Here is a 16,126-nt window from a genome sequence, read left to right as displayed (position 1 = left end):
ACTAGTATCTTTCTTCTCCCACACTCACTGGAAATTTAGAATGCTCTGTCTAAAAGTCAGTAGGTAGGACACACCACCATATTTGACTTCTTTTATGATCAAAGTCTCCTTAAGTAACAAGAATATTCTAGGAAATATATCACATAGGATGATTGCCTATAAAGATTTATGAAACATAAAATATGCCATTCTAAACTGTGGCTATATATTTAACTATCTGCCTTCTAGCACTCAGATTTTGACTGCTGTTAAGAAACATTCCTAAAGGAAAAAAAATAGAATTGGAAAATCACCTGCTTTATAAAGATATCTCCAGGAGATATTACCAGGAGTAGTCAGAAAGTAAGAACATCTATTTTTTTTTCCCTTTTAGTCTTACATCAGAAATGTAGAAAATCCCTTTCTTCTCTTCTTTAAAAATACAGAGCAACCTGCTTCTCTGTTGAAGCTCAAAGCACATCTCTTAGTGTTGGCTCTTAAATCATACCAGGTATTTTCCATTTCATCAGAACAATCTGTAGCCTGACTCTATCCCTTCATAGCAGATATATAAATGATATGGCAGTAGAGAAATTGATGTCTTTAGTAATTCTCACCAAACGTTAAGAACTCTTTCACTCCAAGTCTCTTTGAAGAGTTTCACCTTATCCTGGTCAGAAATGACTTAATATAGAGCTGCATGTATGAAAAGAAGTGATTTAAGCATTCAGCCATATGTCTTCTAAGTAAGACTGTTGTTGAGGAGAAAAGAATGTTAGGGTGTGGGAGTAGGGAGAGGTATAGCTGATAGTGAAGTGGGATCTTGGCACTGCACTGGAGTGTACAGATGTGGTGTGTATGCATCTGTGTGCGTACTTGTCTAGAGAAGAAATTAAGTATAATTTTATTATGTAAAAGTAATATTGCTTTCATTCACTTTTGAGGAATCCCTTCCTTTAATTGTTATTAGCTATTAAATATTTCATTTATCTATACCAAAATAATTTTGTTTCTAAATTGTTGGAAAACAGAAAACTGGCTCTTATGTTCAGTTTTCTGGGTGTAATCTTCTGTTCATAGCTGCAGAAAAACTGCAAGTGATGCCTTTTCATGTAGGTGTGATCACTGGATTCATCTTTTATTAAAGTTATTTTTTAATCAGTTTTGTGTCTCAAATTATGCCAGAAGGTTTATGATGGTAAGAAATGTGTTACTTTTTGAAAAAGAGCCCCCCAAAGCTATGTACAGATGTGTTTTTCCCAAGAGTATTCTATACTATTTGATATGTTTTCTCTTTGATTACTAAAAAAAAGAGGAAGAATATGAAAATTATTAAGTGGATCATTTTATAGGGTGTGGCAGATTTAAGAATATTTTTATAGTTTCCTATAAACATGGTCAGATAGCAAGTATCTTTTATTCTTTTTTATATTTGGACTTTGAAAAATTAGGAAAAGGCTGGAACATTAATTAAGTCATTTTGAACATGTTAAAAGACCTTTAAATGCTTAACATATTGTAACTGATGGTGTGATGGCAGATAGTAAAACCAGCTTGTGTGCCGTGCAGAACTCATGTCCTTGAGCATTTTTTACCTCCAAAATAGACTATAGTATACAGCCAAAATATTAATTTATAATTATTTTGAAATTAAGGAGTTCTGTTCTTATCTATATTCTAGTCAATGAACAATACAAAACTGCAGTAAGCAAAACATGGATTTTTATGAAACTCAGATTAATTAATCATTTGTTTTCTCAGTAATAAAGATAACTATAAGACCTATATCAAGTAGGACTCTGCCTTTTTTTAAATAAAAATGCTGATAATTATCTTTCATTTAATCTCTTTTTCTTCAGGTATTTTAGTGCCTTTTAAAGATTACATGTGAATTTTAAACAATTTATTAAAGCTTAATAGCTTTGACCATTTTGAGGGGAAACCCATGACTAATTAATATTTTTTATGTTAGCATTTTTAATCAACACAGTTTCACAGTAGGGCTAACAATCACGTTGCTCACACTAGCAGTACAAACATAACCTAACAAAAGCATTAAAGTGGTCACTGTACAATTTGATGTCTCAAAATAAAAGGAATGGCTTCTTAAAATTAATAAACTCCTAGCCAGGTGCAGTGGCGCATACCTGTAATCCCAGTGGCTAAAACAGGAAGTTCACAAGTTCAAAGCCAGCCTTAGCAAAAGTAGAGCACTAAGCAACTCAGTGAGACCCTGTTTCTAAATAAAATACAAAATAGGGCTGGGAATGTGGCTTCTTGGGCGAGTGCCTCTGAGTTCAATCCCCGGTACCCCTCCACCAAAATAAATTAATAAACTCCTTATAAAGAAATGGCTTCTCAATTGTTTCAGTGGAAAGTCTGTCACTCTCGCTTGTCATTTATTTTCAGCATCTAACTAGTTGCTCTATTCTATGGTTGTAATTGTGTAAGAAATACTAACCCTCTTTCTTCTCAGTTCTGTCCCATAAGTCTCATTTCCTGCTCTCCAATTCCTTTTCTGCTGTTAAACCCGACTTTATCTAGATTCAAGAATAATCATTGTAAGGTGAATAGACAACTTGGAGCTCTTGTTAAACACAGATGTGGAAACACAGCCACTTAGTGTCCAGCCCTATTTAACATTAGACTTGCATCCAGTCTTACACCTTGTTTCTGACCCCCACTTCACAATTGATTCTGATAAATTGTTCCTCCACATGGACTTTGTGCATTTAAACAAATGTTATCATTGGTGAAAGTGTGCTGCTTTTCAAATTCAAATTTGTTTGACTAGGTTATCTTTTACCAAGCTGGTAAGTGGATGTAGGTCTGAAAACTACTGTCATTTTATTAGGTCAGTTCTTTGGTTCTGACTTAATATTTCTTGATATATGGCCCTCTTGGTCATAGGCCTTTGGGAAATTTACAAGCATTCTATTTTTGGCAAAAGCACAAATTCTAAAACTGATGTATGGAATTACAAGATTGCCTTGAAGTTAGCTGTTAGTGTACATACCGCAATGGACTGCATGTTTTTATCCCCTTCAAATTTATATGTTGAAATCTTAATCCCCAAGGTGATGGTACCAGGATATGGTACCATTGGGAGATGATTCGGTCACTAGGTTGGAGTTCTCATGAATGGGATTAGTACCCTTTTAAAGGTTGCCCAGGGAGCTTTTTTGTGTGTCTTTCCTGCCATATGAAGATACATTTAGAAGACACCATCTATAAACAAAAAAAAAACTTACCCTCACCAGACACCAGGTATCTTCGAGTATCTCATCTCAAAATTCCCAGCCACAAAATTTTTGAGAAATAAATTTCAGCCTTTTACAAATTATCTCGATTTTCTTATAATAGCCGATCATTATGGAAAATACTGAAAGTCTTCATTCACATGTCTTCACTAAATATTTTGTCTCTTCCTATTTATTATCAGTCTTCATTCACTTGTTTAAAAAACACTTTATTTTATTCATTTATTTTTATGTGGTGCTGAGGATCTAACTCAGTGTCTCACACCTGCTAGGCAAGTGCTCTATCACTTACCACTGTAATCCCTTCATTCTTTTTTTTTTTTTTCCGAGAGAGAGAGAGAGAGAGAGAGAGAGAGAGAGAGGATTTTTTAATATTTATTTTTTAGTTTTCAATGGACACAACATTTTTATATTTTTTATGTGGTGCTGAGGATCGAACCCAGCGCCCCCCGCATGCCAGGCGAATGTGCTACTGCTTGAACCACATCCCCAGCCCCCTTCATTCGCTTTTGATGAACACATTTACCCCTAACATTGAACTTTTAAAAAATTCCTAATTCCATGTCATATTTATTGCATTAAACACGGGGAAATGATATTAGCTATTGTCTCTGTCTTTCCATTCTTGGGCAGGATTATTGACATGATTTAAAATTAAAAAGCTTAGTTCATCACTAAACTTTGAACTCTGCCAAAAATAGAAATATTCTTAGGTATTCTGGGATTGAAAATTCTATAATACCCACATTTATGTGAACATAGACAATGTGTGCTCTTCACACCAGCACAGATCCTAGTCAGGTCTCATAATGTGGAATTATGACACGTAATTAAGCAGATAAAGTTCCAAACACTGATACCAGATGGTGTTTACCTAAATAACAATAATGTCCTCAGTTTACACAAGGCTGAAACTATTTCATTGTCTCCTTAACTTTAGTTTCAATTAAGTCACTCACCAAACATCCAAGTGAAATAAAGTGACTGTATTTGAATCCCAATCATATGTGGGCACAATTCACTAGGTATTATTGAATCTTCGTTTTTTTGTAACAAGTCATTTAGTTCTTGGAAATTGCTTTTAGAAAAGCAGATTTTGTTCTTCCCATTTTGCCTTATTTGAAAACAAGATTCTGAATGGGTGAGAATAATGGTCTCCATGTAATATCAAGAAACTTGTCCTTGATCTTGCTGCTAAGAAACATGTGGCTGCTCCTCATTAAAATACTAATTCTCTTCTTTAAGGTATTTCCCCTGCTAGTATTTTCCTCCCAGACTACCACTGAGGATTCCATTTTGTTTACTTCCAAAGGGTTCTTTAGGCTGACCATTGTCACACAGATCAGATTTCAGAAGAGCATGTCCATCACCTACTCATGTGATTTCTGCCTTACCCATCCATGAATTGGATTTTCAAGGCTTTAAACATTCAAATTTAATTTCAGCTCCTTTAAAATTCCAGCTTCTGCAGAAATGACAGGATGCACTGTGGCATCTGTAATTACAGTTAAACTTTAATATATCCTTCAATACTGATAATGGCAGCTTTATTGATGAAGGATGATGATGGGGCACTTAAATTTCTACATCAATGTTGAGAAGGAGGATGAGAAGAACATCCTGTTTCTCTTATGGAAGAGTCATGAACTTTTAGAAAACTGATAAAACAAGTGCAGAGGAGAAGTAGCACATATATTATCAAACTATACACCTTGGTAGGTAATATATTTTGATTGTTTAAAATATGCTGATCATGTCAAAGTTTTTTCTACCAGCTCTGAGCTCTCTGAGACTGGGAGTTCTTTGTACCACTATATAATACTCAGATTTTTTTCCCCATACAGTATTTGGCATAGAGTGGTTAATAACTGTCTCCAAATGCATAATTGAATAAATATAAATACTAGCTATTAGGTGCTCTCAGCCCATTCTGTATTCCCAACTACCTATTATTTCATTATAAAATTTGTAAAAACTAGTGTTTTCTGTAGATGTTCAAAAGATATTGGAAAATATTAAAATTTAAATTATTTTTGAGGACACTGGTTCATATTGATTCCCATCAACCAGTTAGAAGGCCAATAAAAGCATAAGGAATTATAATAAATTTTATGCATAATTTCAAAAATTTAATTTTGGTTTTGGCAATCAATTAGAATCATCCCTCCCACACTTGCTTTATTATTCAAACAAGCAGAGACATTTACAAACATTCAGATTCCCAGCCCATCTTTTGAAAATCCACAGCAGGGCCCAAATATATTTCTCAATAACCTTTCTCCATGATTTTCTTGATCAGACAAGTTGGTGCCTCATCTACTGAATTAGAAAGTTCACCAAGGGGTTGCCATGAATTCTTGATGAATATGAGCCATTCTTCTTTAAGGACCAACTTAGTCTTTTTAGAAACAGTGTTCTTTATTTTTTTTAATGAAGAAAACTGAATAAATTTTTTTTTTCAATTTATGCTTTAAAAAATACTGACTAATTTCAGGGAGGAAAATAAAATATTACCAGCTTCTTAATTCCTCAGAGAAGAAAGTTCCTGTGGCATGAATTTAGATTTAATTTAAATAACATGACGTTATGACTAATATATTGGATGAGAAAACTCATTTTCATTTCTATTTTCCCAAATATGAACTCTTCCTGTAATTTATTATTGTTTTACTTTGGCTTATAACCTGAAAAAATTAAATACTGAAAGTGTCTGTCAAGTTTTGCAGTTTTCCTGCTAAATGCAGTAAAAAACAGCTCCAAGAGTGTAAAACAAATGTCACTTTCATAAGAGCAAAGGAACATTTGACTTTCAAATAAAAAAAATGCAGCTGAATCCATGTTGTAAAGAAATATAAAAGTTAGTTAAGTGTTAGAAAATATTGTAGACTGGAAAGAGAAATACAAGAATGTATATACTGTAATAAGAGTGTCATCACAGGCTCAGTTACAAAAGATTTAATGTGTAGTGTTGTTATAAAACAGAATACTAAAGAAAGTTACAATCTTGTGAACACTGTGGGAGGGTAGTCAAAAACTGGTGTCTTAGTGAAGAGAACAAGGCGTCTATTTTTTTCTCACTCGACTTTAGGTATGTGTGTATGTACAGGTACACATACACATTCACATGTATATTTATATATTCCTATGTACATAGGAAATTTTTTTTGGCATTGAAATCCTGAAGCTTAGTCAGTTCTGACTAATGAAAAACAGAAAGGGCATTCATGTATTTTTACATTTTCCTTTACACCACTTATTGTAAATCTAGAAATGGTTATTATTTTGAGATTATTTTTATAAAGTAATCTTGTATCTGAATCTGTTTTCAATTTCCATATCCATGCTCTCAAAATCTGTGAAAGCAGACCCCCCCAAAAAACAGAAGGCATTAAATAAAAGAAATAGAAACCTTTGTTAGTAAATATTTCCTTTTGAAAAATGTATCTATAAAACATTTTCACGTATACATTCATCCTGAAACATTTAAATTATTATATAGTTGAATTTACACTTACAAATATTGAAGATTTATTTTTTCCCTTATGGAAAGTAACCATGGAAAATAAGGCCTAAATAATGTCAAGAATAAATAGGAAATAAATGACTTCTTTAATCCCAGGAAAGTTAATTGCTAATTGCACTCAGACCTCCTAAAAAAATGAAAATTTTTGAAATTACAGGTAAAATATCTAGTAATAATAGCAACAATAATTATTTTGATATTCATCAAAAATATATTGATTGATATATATCTCAATAACCTTTCTCCATGATTTTCTTGATCAGACAAGTCGGGTGCCTCATCTACTGAATTAGAAAGTTCACCAAGGGGTTGCCATGCATATAAACACATATTGTATATTCATATGTACATATTCATATATTCATATAGCCTGACTTTCTAAGTGTTTAAAGGATCTATGCAATACATTTTAATATTTATGTTATTAATCTCCCTTACCATGAAGGAATGAAGAGGTTCCATGCCTATTAGCTCCTTTTTCTACATAAAATATTCCTTTATCGTAATATTAATTGCTGCATTTTTATGTGTAGTTTATAGGTATCCATTGTCTCCTCTAATAGTAGTAAACTTATATTAGGTTTTTTTTTCATTGTATCTAATTAGTTATAATATTATAAGCTAACTGACTAGATTTAATTTTAATTTTAAAACTATCAGGCAAATAGGTTGAGTTAGCCAAAAGGTCATATGTTTCTAGTATAAAAATGGTTCAATTTTTCAAAAATTTTCACACTGTATAGATAAAAGAGTGATTTTTTTCACCTCACATGAGAATTTCTGCTTATAATTTTTTCAGTAAATAGTGTAGTACATTGCTATTCTCACAATTTTTGAAGTTTCTTAATGGAAACCTATTTTTTTACATAGACTTATTTTGGTCATATCCAAATCATATATTATAATAAATGTGGTTCTATGTACATGAATTTAAAACTACAGTTTACTTTGTTGGCTTTTAGAGGTAAGTTCCTGGGCCTGAGCATTCATTTGGAGGCAGCCTTCATAATTTTAAAATGTAGACCATAAATTCTAAAGCAATAACTAAAATAACAAAATATTATAGCTAAGTTTAAAAGGACATAAATGAAATCATTTAAAAATCCAATTAATCCAAAAGAAGCCCCACTCCCAAAAAAGGAGAACAGAGAAGGTGTAAAAATAGAAAGTAAATAGCAAGATGATAATTTTAAACCTAATTATATCAATTTCCAAATCAAATATAAATGATTTTAATGCTCTAGTTAAGTAGCAGAGATATAATGGAAAATACAGAGTATGCTATATAGAATAAGTGCATTTCAAATATAGAATATAAATAAGTTAAAAGAATAGGAATAAAACATTAAAAAAATAATGAAAAGAAGGCTTATACTTCTATTAGTACCAACGTAGATTTTAGAGCAAAATATATTACATGATAAAGTGGTTGTTTAATCAAAAGGACACTAAAATCTTGTTATGTATATTTTAACAGAGCTTCAAAGCACATGAAGTGACATTGACACAACAGTAAGGAGAAATAGACATATCCACAATTGTAGTTGGAGATTTCCACCTTCCTCTCTCAGTAACTGATGGAACACAGATAAAAAATCTGTATGAATATTGAAAACTTGGAAAACACTATAAAGCTAGGTACAGTGGTGCACTACTGGAATTCCAGCTACATACACTGTGGTGCAAAGGTCCCAAAATCTGGGTCAGCCTCAGCAACTCAGCAAGACCCTGTCTCAAAATAAAAAATAAAATGGGCTGGAAGTGTAGCTTAGTGGTAGAACACCCCTGGGTTCAATTCCTAGTATCTCTCTCTCTCTCTCTCTCTCTCTCTCTCTCACACACACACACACACAGAGAGAGAGAGAGAGAGAGAGAGAGAGAGAGAGAGAGAGAGAGAAAAGGAAGGAAGGAAGAAAAAAGACTATAGAGCAACTAGACAAACTTGACAGAAAAAATTTATGTTTGTTCAGACTGAGATGAATTAAAATGCATTAATAAGTAAATGTCTATTCTATCTATGAAGAAGAAATTTAAATATTTTTCACATATAATCAATAAGTTAAAAGTTTAATATAAATGGAGACAAGTATTTTTCTTTACATTTCTTCTCTAAATAACTCACAGATTTTAATATTATAGTTGTACTTATTACACATGTAGAATAGAAGAAAAAACTATGTGTCTTACATTTAATTTCAAGGCTATATAATTAAGTTTAAAAAACTCCATATGAAACAAATCATATGTATGCATCAGAGGGCCTACTATAAAAGGAAAAGACAGGAACTGAAATAGTTATTTGTAAAAAAAGACTGAAAAAATATTGTTTATAGTTCATAAAATAAATTTGAAGAAAGGTTTGCAAAATACTCGATCTTCATTTAATCTATGGTGCTATTGATTATAAAGCATGCTCTTATTTTAAGTTTTCCAAGGAAAGAGTAAATGTTCCCTATTCTGAAAGTTTAAAATGTAAAAGGAATGTGTATCCTGAGCTATTAACTGGTTGTTCTGACAGTTAAATGCAAATAAACTTGGCTACCCAGATCTGAAGGTAAAAATATCTCTTCTAAAATGAATTTTGTGTGAAATGAATTCCGATTCTATTGACTCATGGAAATTACCACTACAGGCCTAGTGTTTCTGAGGAATTTATAAATTTTCTGCTTTCAACACTTGAAGAAAGAAACATTCTCAACCTCTCTGGATAAAGATACCAGTATGAGAAAAAGGCCAATATCAAACAAAAAATCATTATTAACTCAGATACTTAACATGTATGAAAGAGGTTGCCATATTTTCCCTGAAATCCCTTAAATTTTTCTGTTGATGTCTTCAGAAAGCTAGAGTTCTTTGCCTGAAGACTCTAAGCAATGAATTAACTCAATGTCATTAGTTCAGTTGAGGCAAAATTTTAATATCTGATCCTAATTAGGCACTAGTATTACCCCTGGGCACTATGATTCTTCAGGATCACACAGAACTTGACACTTGTTGATATATAAAAAGATGTTTTCAAGATGATAAAAACTTAATAAAAAACAATTAGAAATTGTAGTCTTAGAATCATATTGTATGTGTAGACACAGATAGTTATAAAAACATATTATACAACCCAAAGAAAAGTCAAACAAACCTATTAATACAAACAGGATAACTGAGCAGAAAAATTTTGATGAATTGCTATGATATTTTTTTTTAATTTCTAAATTTCCTACTTGTAAACATAATAAAGGAAATATTAAATATTTTAAAGATAGTAAATTTTTGAAATTTTTTTCTTAAATAATGTTTGTTCTAGCACCAGAAATTTGTTTTGATAATAAAAGTAATAATAGTAGTATGTGTCCCAGAAGTAATCATTTATATATGCAGTATGGTAAATTAGTCAAGTTTCTATTAAGTTTCTAAGACATGAAGTCAATCATACATAGCTATAACAACTGACAAGGTGGGAAATGTTATCAGAAAAGCAGTTTTTTTTTTTTTTATAGGTTTTCCAATTACACACTCTACTACAAATTCCTTGACAAGGTTTTTCTTTAAAATTTCTTATTTAACATACAATTTTTAGGACTTGTAGCTGTTATTTTCATTATGTGTGTGTGTGTGGGGGGGGGGGGTGTAGCTCATTCAGTCAACTTGAATAGAATGTGATCCTCTAGTTGTGAACTTTGTTAACTACTTAGATGCCTTACCTTATCTTTTCTTTGTTTTTCATCCTGGTATACAGTCCAGTGTTCTCCATCATTGCTGTAGGCTAGTTTGTAGGAACCAACAAACTGTACGTGACCAAAATCTTTAGCTCCTTGTGTGATGATGCCAGTCACTTTGGTAGGGACAAGAAGATCCACCTAAAAGATAAAAACACACAAATTAAATGTAACAATTGGATCCTTTGTAAATTTGATTCCTTTGTAAACACGAGAAATTAAAAATGATACATGCAAAACCAAAAATATGCTTGGCTATTGTATTTTGAAAGAGATGACTGAGTCTATTGTTCGTTTATGATTTTGATTTTTTCATTGGCTAAATGTGGTCCAAGATTCCTTGACTAACCATTTTGACCATTTTAAAAATAAAGCAAGCGTCCCCAGATTCATTTTATACTAGACTGATTCATCTAGCTGTGCAGTTTCCATATAACTGAGAATGGAACTGGCAGGGTAACTTTGAGATTGATTATTGTTTCCCAGAACTTATGCATATATTTCAATTTACTGACTTTTCTAATTAATTCAATAATAATAAAAGTAAAATTGTAGCTGTATATAACATAAACAAAACTGTTCATTTCATAACAAAAATTAGATATTTCACAATTAAATTTAAATAAAAGGTAAACCTTTTTTAATGAATATAATCAATTCAGGAGTATATAACTGAATAATAATAATCACTGTCCATTGAAGATTCCTATTCAGAGAGCTACAATTCTGAAAAGCTTGAGAATAAAGTCAATTACTCCTCAAAAATGTAAGATTACAAATATGCATTCCTGACTGGTGGGATCTGTGCTTATACAGTGCTTTTTTCTTTCCTGCAAAACATATAGGTCATGAGAACCAGGTCAATTTAGTCAGCATTAACATTGTGAAAATATAATTGAAGTGCAAAAAAAAAAAAAAAGGATGGTTTTCATCAAAGAAGAGTATACGATATTAATAGTTTAATAATTTCCATCCTCATTCTCTCATTCTTTCTTGCATCTTATATTTTATAACTCTAATTAACAAATGAGTCTAAGAAGCTTTGTTTTTAATAGGACAACTCTTGAAAGAATGTTACCTTTGGTTTTATTTGTGTCCCTTGATCTATACATCTGTTTTCATCAAGTGGTAGCTGTCTACTTCCACCTATTTCCTATCACTAAGTGCCATGCTACATCCGTGATCTTATCATCTTTAATTCTCATGAGACCATCCATGTGTGTGACCTTGGTGCTTTCAACTACTATGTCCTTTTGTTTCTATTTCAGATCCTTCATCCTGACAGATGTAAGGTGGCCATAAATAGACTGCCATGGGTCAGATGCAGGCCATAAATGAGAACAGAGAGATAGGGGCAATGCACACAGAATAAGACCATATTTAGTTGCATAGATGCCATCAGTATAAATATGAAAAAAAAAGTTTCTAATGTGTCACTGTGTGTCATTATATACTTTTAAATTCACCTGGAGTTTTTTGCTCATTTTTTGGAACATGCATTAAAAATATTAAGCTCAAAAATATCACAAATTAAGGTAGATAACTACATTTAATGCTTTATTAAAAATAATTCCAGATAGAACATACATTTTCCTGTGTTCCAAATATGTGTCGTACCATCTAAAATATCATGTGCTGTTCAACAGTTCAGGATGGCAAAATTATGATATCCTGGGAAGGAAATGGTTGATACCAAACATTGTACCAAGTGTAATTTTCTATGTGCCTAATTTCATCCTTTCAGGGACCATGGAAAATGGGATATTATCTCCTATTTCCATATGAGGTAGTAGATGCCTATAGAAGTAATGTAACATGTGATCTGAAGATAAGCAGTGAATAAAGAGAAAGGGAGAATCTCAGATTGCAAACCATGTCTTTCTGCTTTAAAGGCCCATCATACATATGTATTCTCCAAGTAGGGAATCACATTTTCTTCCAATGATTGGTTTTCTCCATCCTCTGTAACTACTTTAGAAATTTCTGAAGAATCACCACACTCATAAAACTGACAGCAAGTCTAAGACAAACAAAAACAACCCTGGATTTACACTATTAGGAGAGTTCTATGTTTAATCATGAATTTCCTCTGTGTTCTTCTGCTGTCTGGGCTTAAAATATCGATTGCTTTGTTGTCCTAAATCCAAATCTAATTGCTGAGAGATTCTCAGGTAAAGCTGCTGTTCTTTACAATATTCTTCATGTTGCTGACACTCAACCAGTGGTAAAATAAATAAATAACATATAAATAAAATCATCTCACAGAACTCTGAGTCACTGTGTTTCCATCAAAGGAAACTCAGTGACACCACGGATATGAACAACCCAGGGCTGAATTCTTCAGCCTAAATGTCCATGAATCCTGAGCTCAGATGACGCAAGGAGGAGTCTTCCTTCATCTCCTTTCCTGTGGTGGTTCTGCCTTCAGCTGGGTTTCCTGCTGGGTGGAGATGTTTTCTCCCAAGTTGTGTGTCTTGGCTCTTTCCAGCAGATATGTTTTTCTCCCCTAACTGCTCCCCTTCTCCAATTTTTTTTTTTCTGATCTAGAAATGTTTTTCTTTTTTGTACTAGTTAAGCTAGCCTCTCTGCTTAAATAGGCAGCAATCTGTTTCAAGCTGGATTTTGTCCTAAAAGTTGCCACATTAAACTTGAAATACAAGATTTCAGCAAAGCACTTCTTTCAGTACAAAATTAATCAGCAACTCATACATAACATGAGGTTGCTGAGAGGGCATGTACAGAGCGGATCCTGAGACATGCTCCAACCCCAGAGTTCAGCATGTAGTATCATTCCAGAGAAGGCCATTTCTCAGAACCTAACACTTGCCCTTGGCCTCGGACAACCCTGACCTCTAATAGATCTTCTAAGTTAAAGCTGACCTACAAATATTCTGGACAAGTTACCTTCTGCTGTTTTAAATACTCATATCCCGAAATTTGGCTCAAATAGAACAGGTTATTTAGGGCATTGTGTTGGCTCAGAGTACTGCATTTCATGTCTGGGTCTATAATGTATAGGTAATAGGTACTCAATAAATGTTCTGCTGGATTGGGCTAAAGCTGCTTCCTAAGTATGTTCCACAATGAAGACCCAGTCTATGGATAAGGAAAATAGCATGTAATAATGCAGCTGCCTTTCTACAATACTCCCATGTGAAATTACATTATTCATAAAGGAAACTTGCTATTTTAGCTGTATACATGAATTTTTACTAGTAAAGGTAACTAGCTAAAAGTTCTGTCCAGTCTTTAGGAATTTGATTATTGAGAGTCAGCCTACTCTAAGGAGCTCCGTGGTGTGGGGTCCTGAATGGGCTACATGCCTTTGGGCAAACTATTCTACTTCTTTACATCTCAATTTCCTCATTAAAAAAAATCTGTATCTATCTATCTATCTATATGTATATAAATATGAGGATAAGAGTATTTATAGTATAAAAAGAGTTAACATTTATTAAATATATAAAACAATATATGAAATACAATAAGTAGGAAACTTTGATGACAAGCTGAAATAAAACTGAAGAAAGAATCTAGTATCAGTCTGAGACAACCTTGTCAGAAATATACAGAAAAAAAGGAAAAGGGGTAGCTGAATTGCTTTGGAATCAACTTCTGGATATAATATATTCTGATTATATTCTCAAGATGTACAAAAAGATAATCATTTCATCTGTTCTTAAAGTAGATCAAATTTAAAATGGTTTGAATTCTCATGTATGAGTTACATTATTTATAAAATATAAATAAAAATTTTTATGACATCTTTCATATCTCTATTTGAATATTGATTTGTACTTCAATAGGAAATGGTTCTAAATTAATATTAAAAGAGAAAATTTGGTTCCAGAATGTATTGTGATTTATTTCACTCCAATTACAGGAATGATAGTAAGAGGGGAGGAACACTTATTGAGAGAGGCTTGAATGACTTAAAGTAAACAAAAACATTGCATAAAGGTTATGTAGGAATATTTGCTGTTATAAAACTCTATAATATTGTTTTACCAAAGCATAAATTATTTTGGAGCATGACAAAGTTAGAAAAATGGTGTGGAACATCTGCAAGCATTTGTTAGAGAAAGATCATGATAAACTGCATTTCAGAAATCTGCACAGCACCCTGACAATGTCTCCCTGGAAAAAGATATGGAAGGTTTAAAGAGTTACTTGTTTTTTATGGAGACATTCTTAAAGGGTTGAGGAAAATAAAAAGCAATATAGATATAGAGGTGTTCAAGAAAAGTGAACAGAGCTGAAGAGATTTATTACAGAAATGTGCAACTCAGCTGCATCTAAAGTGCTCTAGTTTTTGCTTTTATGTAATTTAGCTTGGATTATGTATTTTACAACTTCCTGGAGCTTTGTAAAATTAACTCATTAAGGAGAAATAACACTAAAACTAATATAATTATCTACTGCAGTCATCCCTTGGTATCTAAGGGGAATTGGTTACAGGACCCTGCTGTGGATGCTAAAATCTGTAGATGTTCAAGTCCCTTATATAAAAAGAAATAATATTTGAATATAACTTATGTATATCCACCAGAGATTATTTAAAATAATCTCTAGGTCATTTATTATATGTATACATTCTGAATTTTAAGTAAATAGAGTTAGATGGTATTTTTCAGGGAATAATGGTTAAAAAAATAATCTCCCTCCCAAGTATTATCAATCCACATTTGGTTGGATTTATAAATACAGAACCTACAGATACAGAGGGACAAACTGTATTAAGAAATTGAGTTATAGGACAAATGTTTAGATATATTTTGCTATAAACAAATATTTTAACCTTTAGAGTAAATAGGTCAATTGCACATAATCTCAATTATATTTAAGACATAAAATATTTGTACTTGGAGTTTGGACAATATTGTGGGTTATCAAAGTATATTGTTGCAGGCCAAGTGGCTAATGTGCTAAACTTATTATGAGCTATAGTTTAGCCCCTATATCTGATTTGATATTGAGTTTCTAAGGTTTATAATCCTTAAACTATTCTGAAGTCCTGTTAATACAAGAATTCTAAAGCTCATTATTGTACTCTTCCCTTTATTGAAAAAGTTTTAAATTCCCCAACATTATTTTTTAACAATTTTAAATAGCAATTTCTTTTTTCTAATTTTTCCCCACATCATATCTTTAAAAGTAAAGCAAACAATATTATACCACAAAACAACCTTTCAAAGGATGCAGAGGCTTCACTCTTATTGGTGTTTTAGGATGTGCTTTTTATATGTGAAGCCATACAAGGCACTACTGAAAACTTTCTCTGCTCAGGTGATCATTCAGTAGTGCATTCTGTAGAACACAGGGCATATTGTAGCCATTCCAAATATTCAGGTATCTTCTGCCCTGGACTCAAACTTGAGATAATTTCATAGTTAACCACCTGCAACTGCAACATGGACAATGCTATATGTCAACCAGAGCTGCAGCCATGGTTGCTTTTAGCTCACAATTACTAACTTTACAAAAGGACTTATTTAGAGTCATATAAGTAGTGTAACTGCGTATTTGTATTGAGAATGGGAGCATAATTATGAGGATCTTATATTTTATAATTTTTATATCTTACCTGGTGAATGTATTCATGTTACATAGGAAAAAATTAAAATACAGAAATTTAAAAAACAAAACCTTTG

The 16,126-nt window shown here is 32.3% G+C and overlaps 1 protein-coding gene across 2 annotated transcripts in view; it reads right to left on the bottom strand.

Annotated features, from left to right (window-relative positions):
* The window catches only part of Edil3 (EGF like repeats and discoidin domains 3), a 397,607-nt gene that overhangs the window by 14,937 nt on the left and 366,544 nt on the right, over positions 1-16,126 (bottom strand). For both annotated transcript variants that reach the window (XM_027927824.3, XM_027927826.3), the window contains one exon: positions 10,461-10,616. In XM_027927824.3, coding sequence (XP_027783625.1) covers positions 10,461-10,616 — 156 coding nt within the window. The remainder of the gene's footprint in view (positions 1-10,460; positions 10,617-16,126) is intronic.

The sequence above is a fragment of the Marmota flaviventris genome, chromosome 5 (genome assembly GCF_047511675.1).
Source record: "Marmota flaviventris isolate mMarFla1 chromosome 5, mMarFla1.hap1, whole genome shotgun sequence".
NCBI lineage: Eukaryota > Metazoa > Chordata > Mammalia > Rodentia > Sciuridae > Marmota > Marmota flaviventris.
Note: the sequence above shows the minus strand (reverse complement) of the source record. Positions and strands in the feature narration are given on the sequence as shown.